The 17,409-nt window shown below is 42.5% G+C and overlaps 3 protein-coding genes across 8 annotated transcripts in view; 1 reads left to right on the forward strand and 2 right to left on the reverse strand.

Annotated features, from left to right (window-relative positions):
- The window catches only part of LOC144294031 (uncharacterized), a 75,655-nt gene extending 73,014 nt beyond the window's left edge, over nucleotides 1-2,641 (reverse strand). For 3 of the 5 annotated variants that reach the window (XM_077865551.1, XM_077865549.1, XM_077865550.1), the window contains exons 1-3: nucleotides 2,471-2,641; nucleotides 1,357-1,591; nucleotides 195-241 (exon numbers count right to left, since the gene is read on the reverse strand). In XM_077865551.1, the coding sequence (XP_077721677.1) occupies nucleotides 195-241; nucleotides 1,357-1,591; nucleotides 2,471-2,567 (379 nt within the window). In that variant the 5' untranslated portion in view covers nucleotides 2,568-2,641. Of the gene's footprint in view, nucleotides 1-194; nucleotides 242-1,356 lie in introns of all 5 variants that reach the window. The other 2 variants (XR_013361425.1, XR_013361427.1) reach the window with 1 other exon arrangement.
- A 28-nt stretch (nucleotides 2,642-2,669) lies between these two features.
- LOC144294030 (uncharacterized) lies at nucleotides 2,670-14,984 on the reverse strand. 2 transcript variants are annotated; one of them, XR_013361423.1, is made up of 3 exons: nucleotides 14,366-14,984; nucleotides 7,093-7,197; nucleotides 2,670-2,742 (listed from the first exon to the last, which is right to left on the reverse strand). XR_013361423.1 is itself a non-coding variant. In XM_077865548.1 (2 exons), exon 1 carries the CDS (start codon nucleotides 14,957-14,959, stop codon nucleotides 14,387-14,389), a length of 573 nt encoding a protein of 190 aa, XP_077721674.1. In that variant the 5' UTR covers nucleotides 14,960-14,984; the 3' UTR covers nucleotides 2,670-2,742; nucleotides 14,366-14,386. The 2 variants fall into 2 exon arrangements, 1 of the variants encoding a protein (XP_077721674.1); XM_077865548.1 differs by lacking the exon at nucleotides 7,093-7,197.
- A 65-nt stretch (nucleotides 14,985-15,049) lies between these two features.
- The window catches only part of STT3B (STT3 oligosaccharyltransferase complex catalytic subunit B), a 107,604-nt gene continuing 105,244 nt past the window's right edge, over nucleotides 15,050-17,409 (forward strand). The window contains exon 1 of the mRNA XM_077865543.1: nucleotides 15,050-15,847. Coding sequence (XP_077721669.1) covers nucleotides 15,534-15,847 — 314 coding nt within the window. The 5' untranslated portion in view covers nucleotides 15,050-15,533. The remainder of the gene's footprint in view (nucleotides 15,848-17,409) is intronic.

Genomic DNA, 17,409 nt, shown 5'->3' on the forward strand with positions numbered 1-17,409 from the left:
TGTTTTCGAGCATTTGATATCTCACAGCTATAGTTAGTTGTAGTTTTGTTCTTAGTTACTACGATTATTTGGAAACAGTATTTATAGAAAATTCCTTCCCCCAACTTTTCCTGCTCCCTAGAGTTCTCTCTCGCTTCTGTCTTTCTGAATGTTTCTTCCATAATTATATCACCTTATTTCTTCCCCTTCCATACCTCTTTTCCTTCTCTTCACCATCTCTTCCTCAAGTGGCTTGGAATCTCTAAGGAAGATGAATGGGAACCATCAACATAAGAGAAACAAGGAGGCCTGGTATATTACTGTTTTTTTATACTCGGGACAGCAACACACAGAAGCCAAAATTTTAGTTGTGGTTGCTGAGATTCCCATGTAAAATCCATCGCTTTTGTCTACTTGCATCGTTACAACAGCATCTTAGCCCCTGGGTGAAATGGGCCTGAGCTATGTACCCTCTTGACCTCGAGTGGGTTTTATGACTTCAAAGGAGGTTTGTGACCCGCTGTTTAAAATGTATATCAGGTATACAACTTGGCAAAGGAAATGAATGTGGAGAGCCAGCAACAGTTATTAAAAGACAGAGTTCATTTTTACAGGCTATTGTTTGGAAAATAAATAGCTCAACCTGCATCCCAAACAAAACTAGAATAATAAATGTGCCATTGACTTGGTGAAAATGTCCCATATCTGGTTTAGACGGGCATGAATATTAATTGAATAAATTCCTTACTTTTAATCCTGGTCTGTAAAGTTAATTAAAAACCTCTTAAACTTATTGGGAGCTCTCAGGGCTTTTTCTTCCTACTTAGTCTGAGCATTATGAATTCCTGTATACATCTTAATGTCAACAATATTTGGTCAGTGTCTACTATATAATCTGTACTTAAGCGCTTTGCCTTCAAGATCCTTAACTATTCCTCTGAAATTATAGATCCTTCTTTTCAAGTGGAGATGGAAGGAGGCATCTCCTAGTACTAAAGCTAAGGCACAAAGCCATAATTATGTGTAGAGTATGAAATAAATCTCTTTTATTTAAAGGACACAAAGATGAATAGGGAAAAATAGAGGAAAACTAAATTAAGGTCCTTACTATACTCATAGAAGTTACTATTAACTGGTCATTATTTTTGTTAAATAATGTACATAGAAAGATTTGAATTTCTGGTTTCAAAAGTACTTACTTTTTTAAAGTAAATTTTAAAGTGCACTCAGAGTCTTAAGGGCTTTCTTATCTATGCTTCGTAGTAAGCTTGAGAACTCATGAACCTCACTGAGCGCTCGAGATTTAGAGAGACAAAAACTGAATTCAAGCAGAAATGAATTTAATTTAAAGTTAATGCTTCAGATTTGTTAGCATACCTGGGAAAGATTTTATTCTCACCAATGTTTGGTTGTGTTCTCAACGTTGACATGAAAGGGAGTCCCGTGTGTCCAACAGATGCTAACAGGTGGTAGAAGGCTGCTCTGACCAGTTGGGCAAAATGCTGATTGTTGGTTTTCAATCCTATACCCCTAGGGGACAGAGTTAAGAGTTCATGGTGCTCCTGAATTTTGTGCAGAGCCACTGAGAAGTCACATTCCCCAGAGAGATGGTCTAGGAAAGAAGGAATGAGTTGAAGAAGGATCAAGCATCTCTGGACTGTTTTCAGGGCTTAGTAGCCAAGGAGAGATTGAAATATATTTTTTGTGCATGTGTGTGAAATGAGAGCAGGTTAAATAAAATCTGTATTTCTAATCTTGGCTTTATTTCTTGATTCATAAACATATGAAACCATGTCCAAATATATTATATTATCTACAGGATACATGAGGAGGGATTATCAAGCTAGAATTTCATACTTGGCTTGTCAAACTTGCTGCTTTACATTTTGTGCCTTGCACACAAATGTGCACACATGCACTTGCTTTTGCCAAAAAAGACCACCTGCTTACCCCCTTTCAACTGAACTTGACCTTTGAGTTGTTTTTTTCAATCGCAGTTTGAGGTTTGCTCTGTTATTCCCTCTCATGTGGTTGCCTTTGTGACCCAGGGCCCCTGTTTCCAAATTTTCTGGCTGAAGTTACATCTCACAGCTGAGAAACAGTTTTACAAAGTGAGTAGCAATTTATTGAGCACTCATGCTATGGAGTGCTGTACTCACGCTTTATTTCAATCAACTCATTTCATCTTTATAACCCTGCTATGTAGACCCTATTGTAAACATCATTATTATTCCCTTTAACGGATGGACAACACTGATAACACAGAAAAGATGAATAACTCATCTAAGGGCATGCAGCAAGTAAAGAGAGCCAGGATATGATCTCAAGAAGTCTGGTTCTAAGGTCCATGCTCTTGATCACTATACCACTGTCACCATTGTGTTGTTTTCTACATTTTTTATAAGGAAAATCTTTAACAATTGGTATTTTAAAACAATGAAATAATAGGTAGCTAGACGCAGGAGAAATTAGAGTCTAATGGACAAAATACCCATTCTATAGTCAGAAAGATCTGGGATTGCCTCTGGAGTAAGGATACTTGCTGCTCGCTGAATATCCACATGCTCTCCTTCACTTTCTATGCCCATAGTAATAGTTAAGGCCTTGTGACTAGTTCTGACTATTGGTTGCAAGTGAGAATAATGCAGGCCACTTCTGGACTGAAAAATTTAATTCTTCAGTCCAGTGTGTGACTCTCCAGGCTGTTCAACTGCCATGGTGCCATGGTGATGGAGAAAGCCAGTTGTTCCAGATGCTGTAGCCCTGTGAAAGTAAAGCCTCAGTTAGCCTAGGTCTGTGAGTAATCACACAAAGCAGAGGCCCTCAGAAGCCCACTTGGATGTGAATCATGAGTAAGAAATAAACCCTCATTGTGTTAAGCCACTGAGAGTTCAGACTAATTTGTCTTTGATATTATCTAACTAATATAGTCCACAAGTTTTACCAGGTTCTCTACATATTCATGGAAAAGGTGGCTAACCTCTCCAAGCATCATTTCTTTATTTTTTAAAATATAAACACTAATGCTTTTTTTGGAGGAGCTGACATGAGGATTAAGTGAGAGCTCCTGGCGTGCTTGATAAATAGGACTTATTCAATAAATGGTTGCTATTGTCATTATGCAGTATTATATTACATAGAAGTCACAGAAAAGCTCAAGTGACATATTGTGTAAAGAATGTGAAAAAAAAAAAAGAATGTGAAGGACATTTTCATAGCAGGGCTTATCACTGGATTCCTATAAATTGCTTATAACTATAAAACAACTGAAGAATATTTTCAGTACAACACATCACAGGATTGTAATATACACCCAGCATCCACACTCCTGTCTTTTATTAACTATAACCCAAGGGAAATCTTTTCCCATTTTCAACCAAGCATGCTTCTGGTGGGGCTCCAGAATCAAGTTCCAGAATCAAGAATGGAGCATGGACTTGAGGCCAATAAGGCAATTATCAGTTTCCTGGCCATAGTGATTGATTCAAGGATAGGAATACTGTTTGCTCAGAGCCAATGAGCAGATGCAATGAGAATGCTGGGAATTTTGGGGAAAAAAAAAAAAAAGATTATAACATTCTATTCTCATCTGAATGTAAGATGTGGTTGGAGAGGTGGCAGCTATTTTGAACTACGGGAAGAGCATGTCTCGGAATGGAACCAATGTGGAAGTGAATAAGAATGCAAGTGGATGGTAGTGATGGAGAAATTGGGGTCTAGGGACATTGTTCAAAGCCCTTGATCAAGCTGCACCTGAAACCCAAACAAACTTTGGGTTTTTCACTATAGTGAGTTTATAAGTTATCTTTATTCTTAATCCAGTTTAAAAACAGAATTTTTTTAGAAGTGACATTTGGGTAGCCCAAAAGAAAAGTGTCTAATTCTGGCTAGATGGTGTTAAAATTTGGATAACATGACTTTATATGGTGTTCCTTCCCATTCTTGGAGTTCTACAGCTTTTTCTCTATCATTCTTTCTGGATTCTGTATTGGCCTCTTTATTTTACTGCCTCTAAATTCCATATTCTTGGATTCAGAACTCTTCTTTACCTAATTCTTGTGTTAATGATTAAATTAATTTTAAAGCAAGATTAAATGAAGTTTAGGTTTACACACCCTAAACATTAAAACTCCTCATATAATTAAAATTTTTCCAAAATGACAAGTTTACAATCAAAATATATTTTTTTGTCATTTAAACAAAGCCTTGCATATAGGTAAAGCAGACACTCTTTAGAGGAGACATATATTTTGTTGAAGAAATATAGAACTTTTCGTTAATTCTATGTTTCCTTATCTTAAAGAAGAGGTTATATACAGCATATTCAAATTTATTTTCACTTTTGGCTCATAAATTTGATGCACAGAATTATATAAAGTACATTTTATAAACTATATTCTAATACCAGAAACCGCAAGTGTCATTTTTCATAGGTTAGATTGTTATTTTCAATTCATCTTTTTTCTGTAATATAATTATACTTCCATGTACTTTGCCATTGAGGTTTTGCAATGATCTCAGGAGAGCTGGTCATACATCCAGGCCCAACTCATTGATGTTGGACTTGGCTGTAGGACTTATTTTGGTTAATGAAACAACAGCAGACCTTACACAGTGGATTTTTTTTTTTTTTACACAGTGGATTAAATATGTTTGCATGATTTGGTTTGGTTTTTGAGCTTCTGATATCTGCCCTGAGAACTGAAAAGCAACTGAGTCCAAGGAAACTGAAGAGATAAATGGAGAAGACCTCATCCTTCCTCATATCTGATGCTAAGCTCAACTGACATCAGCTAAGCCCAACGGAATCACAGACTAGTCACAGGTCCATGAGTGAAAATAAATACTTGTCATAAGTCACTAAATTTTGCAGTTGTTTGTTATGCCGCATTATTGTATCAGTAGCAGACTAATTATTATTACCCAAATTATTATTAAAAGTAATGTTTAGGGGCACCTGGGTGGCTCAGTGGTTGAGTGTCTGCCTGCAACACAGGTTGTGATCCCAGGGTCCTAGGATCAAGTCCCACATCAAGCTCCCTCTTGGGAGCCTGCTTCTCTCTCTGCCTATATCTCTGTCTCTCTCTCTCTCTCTCTGTGTGTGTGTGTCTCTCATGAATAAATAAATAAATAATCTAAAAAAATAAAAGAAAGAGAAAGAAAAGAAAGAAAGAAAGAAAGAAAGAAGAAAGAAGTAACATTCAAAATAACACTTCCCTCTCAAATGTATTATCTTACAAATCTGAAGCATATTTTGTAATAAAAACTTTTTGCATTTGTAATATAGCACTTAGTGCATTGAACTGGAAGGCATTCATGATATACTAGCAATCACTAAAACTGGGTGGAAATCCTGGCTTGGCCACTAATAAGTTCTGTGTCTTTCACAAGTCACTTTGCCTTTCTAGGACCTGCCTTTGCCTTTCTAGGATCTTTATATACCTATAAAATGAGTGTTGAATTAGATTCTTTATAGGAAAAAATGTTAGGGTTGTGGTCTTCAAATTCGTATGAAGTATTTACAAAAAAAATCTGTAATGCTTCTTTTATATGCTAATAGATTTTGGAATATAAGTAAAGTGAGAATTCAAACCATAAAGAATTCTGGGTATTTGTAAAGGTCCTAAGTTTCCTAAATAAATGAGATACAATAGTTCTCCCTTATCTACAGTTTTGTTTTTTGTCATTTCACCTGCTCACAGTCACCTGAGGTCCGAAAGAAGATGATATTCCTTCTAACATATGGTCAGAAGGTCAACAATAGCCCAACACTACATTACGTTCCCTCATCATTCACTTCACTGCATCTCATCACATGGGCAGTTTGTCATCTCACATCACCCTCCTAAGAAGGAGGTGAGTTCCATACAATAAGATATTTTGAGAGAGAAATACCACATTCACATAACTTTTATTATAGTATGTTGTGATAATTGTATTTTATAACTAGTTGTTGTTAATTTCTTACTGTGTCTAATTTACAAACTGAACTTTATCATAAGTATGTATGTATAGGAAAATACATAGCATATATAGGGTTTGGGACCACCCTCAGTTTCATGTATCTACTGGGGGTCTTGGAACATATTTCCAGTGGGTAAGGTGAAATGACTGTGTATATGTTAGCCACTTCCTTATACAATCTGGTTGAATCTTATAAGTTTAAGATTCTGTTATTTCAAAAATGTTTGTTACTACTCTAGAGTAGAGAAAGTCACCTAAAGAAAAATATACTGATCATCTAGGTTGTGCTCAGTACACATCCTATTTAGCTCCCACAGTTTCCAAAACTGGATTGCTAAAACAATAGCAATTCATTTTCAACACAGTTCTGGAGACTGGAAGTCTAAGATCATGGTGCTAGAAGTGTGGGTTTGTGGTGAGATCTCTCTCCTTAGGTTACAGAAAGCTGCTTTCTCTCTATGTGGTCTGCACAAGAGAGAGAGATCTCTAACATCTCCTCCTCTTGGTTTAAGGACACCAGACCCACCCTTATGACTTCATTTAACCTTAATCACTTCCTGAAAGGCCCTCTCTCCAAATATAATCCCATTGGGAGTTAAGGCTTCAACATATGAATATGGGGATGATATATTCAGTCCATAACAACACATGGACTGAATATGTGAAAAAGAAGAATTTAGTAGAAAGAGCAGTTTCTGGCTTCAATATGCAAAGTTTAGGACCAGAGCCTGTTACCTCCTAGGGTATCTCTAAGTTGGTTTCCATAGAAGAATGCCTCATGGGCAATGAAACACAAGGAAATCAGATTTTTACTACCTTCCACCTTTCTACAAGCAAGCCAATCCTTGATTGCTATTACTCTGCCAAATGTTTTAAACCACACTTCACCAAGAAATGTGGCCACTTCTGTACATGGTCAAGGCCTGGCATGCAAAGTCTACAGCTATGTTTTAAATAGGAAGAACTTCCACCGCATCCACCTCCTGCATTCTTGCCTGGGTCAAAAGAACATTTCGAAATTCCATGTGTATGCTCAGGTTATCTTACATAAAGTACAGCATTCCTGGCTCAAATATGAGGTGTTGAACCTTCCCAGCATCCCACCAAACATACACTATCACTATGTCTGGAACAAAATTGCTGAACTACCACTTCAATCTCTTGATGATGTTCTTTTACCAACCCCTTCACTTTTAGCTTCACAGATTTGCTTGACTACTTACTTCCTTTGCACTCAGATGTTTGTTCGTTTTCCTGATAGGAATATAGAAATATTCAAATCATAATTTTGTATTGACTACAATTGAAATTTGCCTTGATAGTAAACATTTTTGCAAGCAAGCAAACCTTCACATAGCATCAGTGAAAACTTCCTTTTATGGAAAAGAACTTTCAAGACACTTTCTGTGTTAGTTGTATATGACCTCAGATAAATTTCTTAGCCTTTTAAAACCTCAATTTTGGGCGCCTGGGTGGCTCAGTCGGTTAAGTGTCTACCTTTGGCTCAGGTCATGATCCCAGGGTCCTGGGATTGAGCTCCTAGGAGCAGGGAGCCTCCTTCTCCCTCTCCTTCTCCCTGGAGAAGGCTTGTGCTCTGTCAAATAAATAAATAAAATCTTAAAAAAATATAAAACCTCAGTTTCCTTAAAAGTAAAATGATGTGAAAAAAAAAAAAAAGTAAAATGATGTGAATAATACCTATACTATGAAGCAGTGGTAATCAGACTTCAAAGTGAATCAAATTACTTGGGATGTTTATTGAAAATGCAGACTCATAGGTCATGCCCCAGACATACTGGGTGTAGGGTACAAGAATCTACATTTATAATAAGCACTCCAGGTGGTTATAATGTATGTATTGTGGGGTCTTGCTTTGAGAAATATTGTCAGAAGTAAATTAAATAAGAAAATACCAAGCACCTGTTCCTGTTCCTGCACATGAGTAGTAATTACTATTTAGAACTCCTACTCATCCAAAAAAATCAAATCTGAGATTAAGAAATGGTGGTTTGCTTTCAAGATACACTTGATCAAAAACAAAAAAACAAAAAACAAAAAAAAAACCCCAAAAAACAACCCCCACAAAACACAAAATTAAAGTAACAAGTATGCACTTAGGTGCAAATAAACTCAAACAAGATGAACTAGTCTGTATTGGAACAGACCATGCAAGGTACAAGATGCAGGCCAGTTACTCTGCTCTCTTTTAAGAGCCTTGGCATAACTGTCAGTCATAGCCACCTATTGGAGGTGACCGTGTACCTAGGTGACCAGGCACTGTAGCATGTGGCCCTCCTACCTGAGCTGCAACTGACAAGACCAGAGAAATGTGACTGGTCTAGATGTAACCAACAGTCCATGGAGTGAGTGAGCCTGTAGAGCAGTCCAATAGGAGCATCCTACAAGGGAGGATAACTTCTTTACCCAGCAGATTGTCTCTTTCAGGGAACTGCAATCTGAGCCACATTTGAATGTGAGAGGGATGCTGAAGCAGTGCTTCATCCATATCCAAGACCTGCAGGTCCCCCTCTACCATGTGCCTGTGTTTCTGTCCCAAACTTTCTCTTCAAATAACCAGAGAGCCAGAAGTGCCTAGAAGCTCATGCATCGCCTTGGCTCATTTCCCAGCAAGCCACAGGTGTGGAAGTTGCAGCGCCTCAGGTCTTTGCCTCTTGTTTAGATGTCAGAGGCATAACTTACACTCCCAAGCTCCCTGGGACCTATCCAGGGGTTATCCTGAAGGACCCTCCTTGGACTTTGCTGACAGTGCATCCTTGATTGGCTTCTTCCCTTACCACTTAATCCTGAGAGCACTACCAAAAAATAACACAAAGGCTCATCTAAGGGTCTGCTTCTGAGGAAACTGATCTAAGGCAGATGTGCAAAGATTTCATGAGAAGACAGAATTTTTCAACAGACGGCTGTAAGTAGAAGTCCCAAAGCTGTAGGAGTTAAAAGAAAGCATGCATAAAGAGTTTCTGAGAACAAGAATAGTGAATGAATTAGAGGGTAAAGACAAGAGAGGTGGTCACAATGGAAACCAACACAGAACAGTGAAGTCAGCATATGGAGAGGGCATGGTGTAGGCTGCTGCTGAGTGCAAGGAAGATGACAGACAGGTCACTCCATTGGCCTAGCAGAGTTTTGTTGATCCACCACAAATGCTGTATGTTGTCAAATAACTTCTTGTTTGCTGTGAGGTCTGGCTGTGTAGCTATAGAGATGTCTTCTGGTCTCCCTTATCCCTCCGTGAATCCATTCAATACATCCATTACCCGGTACCTCCAATCCATTTGTTGAATGTTTGTTGAAAACTGAAAGCCTAAGAAACCCACACTTTCAGAAATAAAATCAACACCCCAATCATAAATGCATTTACAATGCTTTAGATGTTTCAACTATTTTTAATTAATATGTCCCTTCAGCTCCTTTTAATTTTGTTTTTATTCTCAAAATTATAATGTAGTTTTCAATTTTATACCTTCCAGCTAATGTGCCCTCCGTTCTCCATTGTGTCACTAATTTAATAACCAACAAAATCTCTTCTAATTCCCTAGTAAATGAATTTGTTGTAATTATTAAGTGGAATACATTGCTTCAGCATTGTATTTATTGTACCTGAGTTTAAATTAAACATTTGAAATATCAATGATTTGTAATAGAAAGAAGTGAGGAGATTTTTAAAAAAACGTATACAAAAAAAAAAAAACGTATACACAAATTCTGAAGCTCAGTATATATCAAATTCTCTTGTTAAGCAAGATGGAGCCTCTAGCTCAAGTTTCCTGTTTTTCTGACACCTTTAGGGTGAAATAATAGTATCTTCATATTTTATGACCTTTTTTGAGCATTATTCTTATTTCATAAGAACATAATTTAAAAATTTCTCTTATAAATATAAGGCAGTTATTGTGACTTCTTGGGTTAACATAAAAAATATCCCAAATGTATGGGGATGGGTGATAATACTGTATCAGAATCACTATAATTGTAATGGAAACACATTGAAAGAAAATATTATTTGCTAAAGTAACTATTTACTCATTTATTCCTATAAGGTTTTTAGGAAGAAATGGACAGTTTAGCTACATATCAGGAAGGCACAGAATTTCATGATATTAAAACAAAATGAAGAATCACCTTTCTATCAGGGGATGCTTTTGCTAACAGTGACTATCTTTAGAAAATTTCTACTTGAATTTCTTAATGAAGCATTAAAAAAAATCCTTTCATTACTTCAAAAGTACTTTCATGAAGTACATGATCTAGAATAGATAATCTAGGGGATATGCTAAATTGAACGGAAGAGGTTTTTTTTTTTTTTAAGAACAGATTTGCATGAATTCAATATAGATGACCTCGTTTTCTGAGCAACTGGCAAATAAAACTATACATGTTAATGGTTTCCGTAACATTGGAGCATACTACTCCAATAATTATGCTTAAAGATACACAATCAGTGATGCCAACTCTGCTTCATTGAGGATGTGAAAAGATTGCCTTAAATATAAAATCAAATACCCTTGGCCTTACTTACTCGTAAGAGAAATGCAGATTAAAACTGCCAATTTACACCTCACTTGTTGGCAAAAAGCCCACAGTTTCTTTACACACTCTGCTGGTGAGACCCAAGGAAATGGGCCTCTCACACATTGTGGGAATGCAATTGATACAAGCCTACATGGAGGACAATTTATCTATTGAAATTCCAAATATGCTTATATCAAATTTCCCTTACAGTAGTTTCTCCAACCAACACTCCTACACTTGGGAACAATCACTTCTTTATAAATCTATTCATTGTATCCATATTTGTAGTTGCACAAGATCGGAAACAGCCCAAACACCCACGAATTGGCTATTGATTAAGTGAGTATGGTACAACCATCCTTTGGAATACCATGAAGCCATAAAAAGGAATGAAAAATTTCAGGCAACAATCAAAGGAATGAAAACCAACACACTAAGAGAACTGAATGTGTATTATTAGGTTCAACTGGTGAAACAGAACTATTCTAGGTATTTCGGAAATAAAGGGTTTAGTATAGGGATGATTTTTTGTATGAATGTTGGAAGACTGAGGGAAACTAAGATCAGTGAAGTTGCTTCCTAAAAGTCAGGGTCAGGGAAGCCAACCTTGAAAACTTCAACCTAAAGGGCTGAAACCGGTACTTTTCAAAAACTTTCCAATCATTTCCAAAAAAAAAAAAAAAAAACCTCCCTTACTCTATGTCTGTCTTACTCAACGACAATGGTGTAAGTGGTTCTCACAGCAGCTAAAAAGATGTTGTGAATCGCACATTTGCTCATTCTTTTCCATTTGTCTGAAGCCACCTCCCCCTCTTTTCTGTCTTCCAAATCTTGACTAGGTTCCTCTCAAACTCTAACATGGAACCATACAGGGAAGAGGACCTGGGAAATACTGTTCTCAGCTTCTCCCAAGCAATGCAAAGGAGACCACAGAAGGGGGTGAAGATGAGTTGACAACAGACAATCCAGCATAGAGTGGAAAGATGGAAACCCCGAAGACATGTTTGAGCAATGGAATCAATACCAGCAACTATCTTTCTCTGGACTTCATGGTAGAGAAGTCCTTCAGTCACCAAATATTTACAAATGCCAGTCATATGCCAGACTCTGGCAGCTCCCTACCATGCCCAGTGCCCAGTGCAAGAGTATGTGTCATGTTGTTTCTAAGAGAATGAAACTTTTTCTTAGACCTGTGCCATTTCTGAGGCACATTATCTGCACTGAAATCTTTTCTTGACCTTATTGGGAAAAGCCAGGAACTGAGGATCAGTCATTTTGTCTTTTCTTTGTGTGCTTTAAAGGCCAGACTTCTAAAAAGGTTGGCCTCCACATCCTTAGCTTCCAAACCCTCCTCACCTGCTGCCATCTGGTTCCTGCTCCCTACCACTTCACTAAAATTGACCTTGCCAAAGTAATTGGTGAAACCCTGATTGCCAATGCCAGGCACACTTTTCAATTGTATCATACATCACTTTTCTCTGCACTCTGTGTCACTCCTGTCCTTACTTTATGTCCCTTTCCAGATTCCATTCTTTTGTTACGGCCCCTAAAAATCCCTTCCTCTCTGGGCCCTCCTGTCCCAGTTTCAGCATCTAAAACACTTAGCAGGATCAAGAAGCTCAAGTGCAGAGTCAAAACAACACATTCAAGCTTCAAGCATGAACTGAGTCACTTTTCTATGTTGATGGGTTGGAAATTGAGAATTCACCATGTTGCAATTTATTTTTATGGATTCCTTAGTGGTTCCTTGTAATTCATTCCTTACAAAATATCTGAAATCTCAGATTTGGCACAGATGGACTGAGGAGATCTCTTATTGGTCCCCTCTGCAACGTGCTTTTCACATTGCACTCTTTTTAATCTTTTCAAAACACACAGCTGATGAATTCTCTCACTCCATCTCATACATACCAAATTCTGCTTAAATCTCTTTATGGTTCCCTATTAGTCTCTGATTAAAACAAAACAAAAACATCTCTTAACATGACCTACACTCTTTGGCCATTTATTCAACTCCTATCTCACGTAGTTCCACTGAGTTGCAGCCATATTGGCCATGTTCTGGGTTACTTGTACCTGCCTCCCAGGAGCCAAAGCAGAGCCTTTGTGCTTCTCTGTCTAGGTAATTCTTTCCTTTCTTCTTCCCCTGGTCATTTTATCCTCATTCCCAGTGCTGCTTCTCTGGGTAACAGTCTCATCTTGTGCAGATCAAATTTCCATGTGTTTCTCTTGATAATGTTTGTCACGTTTCATTCTGGTACTTAGGAAGGCGGTGGTTTACTCAATGCCCATTTCCCTAGGGCTGGCTGGTGAGCTCTGTGAGGAAGGAACCACATTTCTCATGTTCCCTACTGCATCCCGTGCCCACATAGTGCTTGGCATAAAGGAGCTCAATAAACACTTGCTGAATGTATTAGTAAGTGAATAAAGACCAAGAATAACAGGGTTTTTCCCCTACTGCTTTAATACTCACGGCTAAGCTGCATTTGCTTGTGATTCTTAACAATTTTTCAAAGTATTTTCAGATAAGCTATCTCATGTGATATTAACAATTGACTTTATGAGTATAAGGGGTAACCCAGGTAGGTGACTTGGCCAATGCTACATGGCTTGTAAGCAAAAATATGCAACTGGAACGGAGTCTTGTTGCTTTTCAGACCAAGACTTTGGCGATTAAACCACCAAAAAGAGGGCAGCCTGGGGCGGGGGCGGGGGGCGGGGCTCAGTGGTTTAGCCCTGCCTTGGGCCCAGGGCCTGATCCTGGAGACCCGGGAGGAGTCCCACCTCGGGCTCCCTGCAGGGAGCCTGCTTGTGTCTCTGCCTCTCGCTCTCTGTCTCTCATGAATGAATAAATAAAATCTTAAAAAAAAAAAAAAACACCAAAAAGGAAGCAAGATAGTGTATATATAGCTTAATAGTATCTATATAAAAGATAGTAAAATAGAAATACCAAAATAAAAATATAAAGTTCATTTTAGATTGATAGAATATCAATATCCATATTCATGGAATATGGGCATCAATACTCTAAATGCTGGCATTTTAGCCTTTTCCATTTGGGTTCTGAGAAAGAGCATGTGACCCTTCTACGACAGGGCTCAGTGAATACCCTATGATAATTCTCACTATAATGTAGATGTTCCACAAATTTATCAGCTATTAAATTGTTACTGGCAAAGACCGCTTCTGGAAACCTTTTCAATCCTTTCCTTAATGAAACTATTTATTTTTTGTAAGGAGACCTGAGAAAAGTTCATCACTTAGCAGGTTAAAAGGATCCATGAGTTTCAAAGACCCATCTCAAACTAAGTCGCGTACTCGTTCATTTATCCAACATTTTGAAAAGACCTACCGTTTAACCACAATCTCTAAATGTTTAAGTTTGCTAGATGTGTTACATTTTTTAAATGACTTCATAACTGAGTTCTTTTATAATATCACGCGAACACGGGCTTCTAAGCTCACGTTATTCACCCCAATAGCACGGACAATGACTTTACACGGAAAATAGGGAATCAAAGCTCCGTGCCCTGGGCGGGGTGTATCTTAGGGTAACTCGAGGCTCACGACGCCACTTACGTTTAAACTCATTCTGCCTTGAATTTAGTGTCTCCGGTGGCACTTTCTTGGGGGGGGGGGGAGGGAAGAAAGGGGAGGAAGGTCTAAAAATACAACAGAGGACCTGCAAAAATTTGCGGACAGGCGTCTTCAACCCGTTGTTATTCACTCAAGAGAATTCAGGGAGAGCGGACACAAAGTTTCACTGGTTCCGTGGATTGCACGCAGCCCGCTCACAAAGAAGCGCTGCATCTGCTCCCATTTCCAGCGAACAAACGCAACCTTAACAATTTGAAAAATACAAGAGGTGAAAAGAGCCAAAGAAAAGTCGCACTTCGTCTGCCCCCTGGGTCTCTTAGGAGCTCGTCGTCTGGCTCCGGAGAGTTTCCAGCGCCGGCAGAGTTGCCTCCGCTCGCAACCTCGGAAGCAGGACCCCGGGGAGGCGGGCAGGGCGGACCCGGGCGGACCCGGGCGGCGGCGGCTCTCGCAGGCTGCGCTGGGCGCCCCGGAGGCCGAGCCCCGCCGGCCAGCCCCGCGCGCGCAAGACGAGCGCAACGCGCCTGCGCGCTCGGTCACGTGGCGGGCGCTCCGCGCAAAGCGGGTTAAAAGTCACGACCGCCGCGAGCCCGCGAGCGCCCGGTTGGCCGGCGCGGCGCCGCTCGCCTCCCTTAAGCCGATTCTGACGGAGCTGCCTCCGCTGCTGTCGACCACCCTCCGACCCCGCGTCCCGGCTCGGCTTCATGCAGCGAGCGGAGCCGCCTAGCACCCTTCCTAGCCGACACCACCGGCGCGCGAAACCGCGTCTTTCAACTGACAATGAAGCCGTAGCCGCGCAGCACCGCCGCTCCGGGCGCACGGGCGCGAGGCGGGAGCGGCGGGGGGCGGGGCGAGCGGTGGGGCGAAGCCCCGCCCCAGCTCGCGCCCCCATTGGCTGGCGCCGCGGCGCCGGGCCCGCCCCCTAACGGACCTGTCGCATTGTGACAGGTGGAAGGGCCAGTTCCTGTCGGGCCGGGGGCGGAGTCCGAGGTGGCCCAGCTCCGCCCCGCCTCCGGGGGCCCCTCCTCCTGCTCCTCTCCGCGGGGCGGGCGGCGGCGTGAGGGGGAATGTCATTGCTGCTCGGCGCTGTGGTGCCGCCTCCGTCTGCCGCTTCTTCTCTGGCGCCCTCGTCCCGTCGGCTTCCGCCGCTGCCGCAGCTGCACGGGGGACACGGATGGCTAGTGGGGCGCAAGGGCCATCCGAGTTGAGAGCGCGGCGGCCGCGGCCGCTGCTGAGGCGGAGACTCCCCGCCGCCGCCTCCACCCCCTGTCCCCCGGCCGCGCGGCGCTGAGGGCGGGAGCGCGCGGCGCTCTTCCCTCCTCCTCCTCGTTCTTCCTCCTCCTCCTCCTCCTCCTCCTCCGGGTCCCCGCCCAGCACCCCTCGCACCAGGCGGCGGCGGCGGCGGCGGCGGCGGCGGCGGCGGCGGCGGCGGAGGCGAGGAGCGAGACCCGCCGCCGGGGCACAACATGGCGGAGCCCTCGGCCCCGGAGAGCAAGCACAAGTCGTCCCTCAACTCGTCCCCGTGGAGCGGCCTCATGGCCCTGGGGAACAGCCGGCACGGCCACCACGGGCCCGGGGCCCAGTGCGCGCACAAGGCGGCGGGCGGCGTGGCGCCGCCGAAGCCGGCCCCCGCGGGGCTGTCCGGGGGGCTGTCGCAGCCGGCCGGCTGGCAGTCGCTGCTCTCCTTCACCATCCTCTTCCTGGCCTGGCTGGCCGGCTTCAGCTCGCGCCTCTTCGCGGTCATCCGCTTCGAAAGCATCATTCACGAGTTCGACCCGTGGTGAGTGCCCCGCCGCCCCTCCCCTCCCGTCCCCTCCCCTCCCCCTCCCCCGCCCGCGGCCCGCGGCGCCCCGGGACCCGCGCCTCTGCCCGCCGGGCTCGTCCGGGACGCGGCCCCGCGCCGCCGCCAGGGTCCCGGGGCTCCCCGCGCGCCCCCCGCCCGGGGCCGAAGTTTCCCCCGCGCAGCCGGACGCGGGGCGTCGGGGTCCCCCGAGAGGCCCCCCGGGACGGCGAGCCGAGTCCCCCGCCGGGTCGCGGCTGGCTGAGTCCGGAGCGGCCGCGCCGGCAGCCCGCGGGTCTCCCCTCGGCCGACTCGGGGCGGACTCCCCGCCTCCCCGCCTCCCCGCCCGCGCCTCTCGCGTTCTCTCCTTTCGACCGGCGCGTTTCTGCTGCCGGAGATGGGATCGCCCAGGGGTTGCCCTGTGGCGGCTGGAGGTGACTCCAGATGCGCCGGAGCCCGTGTGCCCAGCCTCGCAGTGTTACGCCTTTACGGTGCCTCCTTTTTTGCTCTCCTACACAAGAAGGGGAAAAGAGAGCGAGCGCGGCGGTGTAGGAAGGGAAATAATATCCCCGAAAGTGATCTGAAAGGTAGGCACTCTTATTTATTTGACGTTAGGTATTTTCAGGAGTGGCTTTTTTCCAAGGCCCCTGAGTGCACTCAGTAAGCACCTCACTGCTCCCCGATTATGTTGTGTTGCTTTTGAGAGCAAGACCATCACCCTGGTAGCCCAACTGTCACCCGAGGTGTGTGAGGCACCATATCCGAAAGCATGGCATTAGTTCCTTTATTGGTCTCTGCAGGAAGGTTTGTGGATAAGAGAACAAACTGCCACAGTGATGGGGAGCCTTAGGTTATAATCCAGAAGTTGCACGGAACAGCCGGAATGACCTGAATGTGTTAGGGAACTAACCTATAAAGAGCGCTAGCTAATTTAGGCACTGCACTGGTCTGTGAACCGTGTAGATAGGAAGATGGCTTTAAATTTTTCCCCAGCTTTGCCAGCCTGTTTGGGTTTTGTTTGTTTTTGTTTTATACCTGAGCCTATGCCTTTTGCACTAACTTGATTCGTGTTGACCCCCTTGTCAGCCTTGAGTTAATCATATATCCTTACAAGTAGATTTAAATAAACTTTAGGATATCTGTTTTTTTCATTTGAATACAGAGAGAATCTTCTTGAGCCATTAATATATGGATTATAAATATTTGGGAAAGTGAATTACCTATGTATTAAAATACCAGATAGGAAGAAGTTCTGTTATAGATAGAGAAATTGGTAATGCATCATCTATTGAATACAACAGAGGCCCACTCATGGAGAATTCGGTTTAGGTCAACAGTTGATCACTGGGACATTATCCTTGAAGAGGTTTTAATTTTTTTCTAACACTTAAAAAAATGAGTTTTATGTTGTTTGAAATCATAGAAGAAAATACTGTGAAGCCTTAGGAACGAGATACAGTGTTCTGAGTCTAGGTTTGAAACACTTAAGCAAATTAGATAAAAATGAAATTGGAACCAGAAAATGAAAACTGCTAATATTTTACTGAACAGTGTAAAAAGAG

This window comes from Canis aureus, chromosome 22 (genome assembly GCF_053574225.1).
Source record: "Canis aureus isolate CA01 chromosome 22, VMU_Caureus_v.1.0, whole genome shotgun sequence".
NCBI classification, from domain to species: Eukaryota; Metazoa; Chordata; class Mammalia; order Carnivora; family Canidae; genus Canis; species Canis aureus.

Coding starts and splice junctions, on each gene's coding strand:
- LOC144294030 (XM_077865548.1), bottom strand. CDS start 14,959: ATGGGGGCGCGAGCTGGGGCGGGGCTTCGCCCCACCGCTCGCCCCGCC.